We start from the raw sequence: 5129 nt of genomic DNA, 5'->3' as shown, positions 1-5129 counted from the left end.
TAGTTCAACATTGACCTGATGTATGTTGATTTTTTTGCCAACCCAAATGAATATAAAACTTCTTTTCCAAAAAAATAAAAATAAATATAAAAATAAAAATCAAGTTTTCACTAACTTCAGACGTTGATTTAGCGTTGAGATCTCTTCCTGATTCTGTGTTACAATTAAACAAAGCTTATTAATAAAAATTCCAATATACTAATTGAAAACACTTTTCTCCTTTTCTCCCCATTGCATCATAATTACAGTAGAGTTTTATTATTCTATTCCCTTGCATGATGAGCTGTCCTCATCTATGGGGACAGATAGAGCACTTATATTTTATGCATCATTATTACATTAATCCATAATTGATAGTCTAGATTAGTATATACTTATCCCCGATTGATTAGCAAAGTCTCTAGTCAAAGAAAGACAAACAAAGTAGAAAAAGATGCTATATCTTTGTCTTTGCAGGCAATGTGTTTGCTTCATTTCCCAATCCTAAAATATATGAGTGGGACTTAAGTTTAGCATTGGACCCAATTCCAATTCAACTGAGACCAACACTTCAACTAAAAGAGTTCTCATCATCAAAACATATATACATAAATATAATACCCCCACACACACACTCATTTCAAGCTTAATTAAGGGGTTCATAATTATTACATATGCAGCTTTTTCTCAAATGTTATTAAAGTAAGCTAATCCATATTCATCACATAATTTCTTGGTTTAATTTATTTATGATTAGTATAATGTTACACTTGAGCTGATAAATAAGAGAATGATCATTCGCCTTAATCTGACCAATTCATATGCTCTGGCATATAATATTACTTGCAATAAACACCAAACACACAAACTATGCTAGACTTTGACATTTGTTGTCAACCAATGCAACAGGTGTTTAGTAACTTGATTTGATTTTTTTTTTAAATTTAATTCCAAGCTGAAGCAGATTTTCATAATAGTTTCCAGAACAAGAATCTTTGTTGATAATGGCTGAAATTCAGGTGTCATTTTCAGCCACTATTTTACAAGCTTTTATTTAGTCTGTTGCTTAAAAATAAAGTAGCAATTAAGATAAATCTGAGTTAAGAAATCCACATTATTCCTACCAAACTCTCTGACATCTCAATTTATAAACCTGAAGCTTAAATGTGTGTTGATTCAGACATATCAAAGTTGCAAACATTTTTTAATATGTCTAAGCAGTATGAGAAGAAACAAGGCATGGAGAGGAGCAGGAGGGAGAAGGAGAAGGCGATGACTAACATATTTTCGAGGAATTTGAAGAGAATATACCCCATCGGCCTGCAAAGGACTTGCTCCGCGCTTTCCCTATCTTCGCTATCTCTGTCTTTGTCTCAGAACTCAACTGATTCCTCCTTGACAGACTCCTCCACCCCTATTGATCACAAAATATCATCAGCCCTTCGTCTCATCGCCCCTGCTCAACGCCGCCTGCCAAAAATAGTGCAGCAGCCTGCTCTTCCCATTGAGGAAGCTCCAAGGAGATGCAACTGGATTACTACAAACAGTGGTCAGTCATTTGCATTTTCCGCTCTTCTTCTTTCTTCTTATCACTTTATTTGTTTTGTAGAGTACATGATATAACATAACTAATATGATCAAAATTATATATATAACATCTGATACAAGTTAAGGAACTTCTTTTTGCAATTTTCTTTGTTAGGAGCTTAGTGTCATCAAATTTCTAATTTTCTTTTGGATGCACTAGAACATTTTCCCAAACAAAGAATCATAAGATTATTTAAAATACTTTCCATCCCTTAGAGCAAAGTAGTTAGTAATTTTTTACATATGGAGTTTGTCATATTTGCCATTGGAATCTATTATTCCATGCATAACTGGCAGAAAAAGCTCAATCTTGAAGTGGTGGCAATCATTGGCAGAAATTAATAATTTCATATGATTATCAACTAATCTAGTATATAGTGGTTGTGATTCCAAAAGAGGCATGATTATCTCTATTTTAATTTTTTTGGGACCGGCACTTTTATAAGTAGTAGGTAAAGCACAACAACATTGTTAATTCCTCAGCATCAATGATTATATTCTTGGTTTTGGATAAGCTGCTCAGATATTTTACTAACAAATTAAAAAACTAATGCTTATTCACAGACAAAGTGTATGTACAGTTCCACGACGAATGTTGGGGAGTTCCAGTTTATGATGACAAGTAAGCTATATATATCTTGACGAATTTATACCATAATTAATTAGTTGTATCGATTCTTACACAATTAATGTGGAAACAGTCAGTTGTTTGAGCTTCTTGCAATGTGTGGAATGCTTATGGATTTCAACTGGACCGAAATCCTTAAAAGGAGAGAACTTCTGAGGTTAGAAGATTGGTTAAGTTATTATTGTATACAAAAAAAAAAAATAGTGTTGATATATAAACGATGATTATGCAGAGAAGCTTTTGGTGGCTTTGATGCTAACATTGTGTGCAAAATGGGAGAAAAGGAGATTATTGAGATAGCCTCCAACAAAGAGCTAAGCTTAGCAGAATGCAGAGTTAGGTGCATCGTGGACAACGCAAGATGCATAACCGGGGCAAGTGTAAATTCAAGAATTAATGCTTAACTAGGTGCATGTGAATTAAATTGAGACATATATATAATATATATTATGTTTGTATGTAGGTTGTGAGAGAATGTGGATCTTTGAGCAGCTACATGTGGGAATATGTGAGCTACAAACCAATGATGAACAGATTCAAGTACCCAAAGAGTGTCCCATTGAGGAGCCCCAAGGCGGAGATGATCAGCAAGGACTTGGTGAGACGAGGGTTCCGCCTCGTGGGGCCCGTTATCGTCTACTCGTTCATGCAGGCCGCCGGAATGACCATCGATCATCTCGTTGATTGCTTCAGGCATGGGGAGTGTGTGAGCCTTGCAGAGAGGCCATGGAGGCATGTCTGATAATTACTAATTTAATTAATTGCACAATTAATTATGTACTTATTTATTTTACCTGTGTTATTGTTTGTAAGTTATATGTTTATTATGTAATTAAGTAGCATGTAAAGTTATTTTCATGTAAATTATACCATGAGGATTTATTATTGAACAGTGTTTTTTTTTTCTTAATAAATTAAGAGTATTAAAATAAAAAAATTTAAAGACCGCGTTCACGGGGACTCGAATCCAAAATCTTTGGCCTTGGACATTAATCTCTTACCACTTGGCCAACACACATACACGTGAACATGGTTTTTTGGTTTCATATATGGTGCATGTTGGAATATACTATATGGTGGATTTTTTTTGGCTCCATATCCATTTGAGATCCTGTTTATTCCACTTTTGGTATCCTATTTTTGAATTTTTTTATAGGGTTTATTTTTTTTCTTCAATTTTAATTTCTTATGTTGTATAATTTTAAAATAAATTAATAACTAGCATTAATTCAATCAGAGCCCAATTATAATTAATTTTTATTTTTATTTCCTAATTTTTGAATCAATGATTGATTATTAGGGTTGTTTTAATCCAAAGTCAAGATACAATTTTTAAATTTTGTTTTTTAATGATAATTAGGGCTCATTATATAATAATGTTAATAATAAATTTTTATAAAATAGTAAAATTAATTATGAGACCCGGTGGGACATTAAAAATTGCCGGACAAAGAGTCTCATCTTATATCAGTTATTTTGAAATACAAATCCTTCTATATTATTTAGCTTAAAACCATATCGAGAATAGGCCAATTAGAGCTTAATAATATCCACAATATTGACTTTTCAAAGAAAATGCATCGGATTATATATAACTACAATTAAATATTTGAATTATCACAATTTCCTTTTTAAATTACAAGAGGTATATGGATATAATCAATTATGTAACTCAATATCAGTTATTTTGAAATACAATTCCTTCTATATTATTTAGTTTAAAACCATATCGAGAATAGGCCAATTAGAGCTTAATATCCACAATATTGACTTTTCAAAGAAAATGCATCGGATGATACATAACTACAATTAAATATTTGAATTATCACAATTTCTTTTTTAAATTACAAGAGGTATCTGGATATAATCAATTATGCAACTCAATATCAGTTATTTTGAAATACAAACCCTTCTATATTATTTAGTTTAAAGCCATATCGAGAATAGGCCAATTAGAGCTTAATATCCACAATATTGACTTTTCAAAGAAAACTAGAACTTCCATTCGTGCGATGCTCGACGAACATCGAAATTAAATAATATGTTTAAATAATAAAAAGATATTAAAGAAAATTAAAATATAAATAAATGAAAAATATGTTTTAATAATAAAATAGAATAATCCACATCAATTGCTCAATAAAATATTGAATTTGAAATGTAGATTTTCAACTTCGTATTAAGTAGAATGATAATTATAGTTATTAGATAAATTTAAATTGTTTGACAATGAAAATTGACATTACACATTATTATTATTATTATTATTATAGAGTATTAAGCGTCATAATAAATAAATTAATATTTTCATACTCAAATATAAATAAAATATTTTAAAATGTTAAGGAAGAGAGAAAAAATAAAATATTTTTAATTTTTTTTTTTAAATTTCATTTTAAATTCAGTTTTGATGACTTTTTATACCATATTAAAAATCTTCTCACGAACTTAAAATTAAGATGTAGTGTATTAAGTATTTTTTCATGTACTAAATTTTATGATGTTTAGAAGAAAAAAAAACTAAAGAAAAAAAATTGAGAAACAAATAGTGAAAAATTAGTGAAAGAAGAGAGAGAAAAATGGAAGAAAAAATTGGAGGGAAAAAACTCATCTTTTATATATTATATAGATGCATCAGATGATACATAACTACAATTAAATATTTGAATTATCACAATTTCTTTTTTAAATTACAAGAAGTATCTGGATATAATCAATTATGCAACTCGTACGCAGATGGGACCTCACCACCACTCAAACGATGAGAAAATATCACCACACGCAAGCGAAAAACGCTATGAGTGTGGGACCTCAACACCAAACAATACAACACCATACGCAAGCGGGAATACAACATTACTTAAAGTGGGAAAACATCACCACCGAGAACCTCTCACAAAGAAAAATATTTGAATGCCTCAGCTTTACCACTAGA

General features: G+C 30.6%; 1 protein-coding gene across 2 annotated transcripts; it reads left to right on the top strand.

Annotated features, from left to right (window-relative positions):
* Positions 1-588: 588 nt before the first annotated feature.
* Positions 589-3086, top strand: LOC131024418 (uncharacterized). Of its 2 annotated transcripts, none has more exons than XM_057953927.1 (5): positions 589-1528; positions 2131-2188; positions 2268-2351; positions 2427-2574; positions 2658-3086. In XM_057953927.1, the coding sequence occupies exons 1-5, from the start codon at positions 1144-1146 to the stop codon at positions 2934-2936; spliced, it is 954 nt and encodes a 317-aa protein (XP_057809910.1). In that variant the 5' UTR covers positions 589-1143; the 3' UTR covers positions 2937-3086. The 2 variants fall into 2 exon arrangements, with proteins under 2 accessions (XP_057809910.1, XP_057809911.1); XM_057953928.1 differs by having other exon boundaries at positions 790-1528; positions 2427-2568.
* Positions 3087-5129: the final 2043 nt, after the last annotated feature.

Source organism: Salvia miltiorrhiza, chromosome 5 (assembly GCF_028751815.1).
Source record: "Salvia miltiorrhiza cultivar Shanhuang (shh) chromosome 5, IMPLAD_Smil_shh, whole genome shotgun sequence".
In the NCBI taxonomy this organism is placed as follows: Eukaryota; Viridiplantae; Streptophyta; class Magnoliopsida; order Lamiales; family Lamiaceae; genus Salvia; species Salvia miltiorrhiza.
This window is presented reverse-complemented; position numbering and strand designations above follow the sequence as displayed.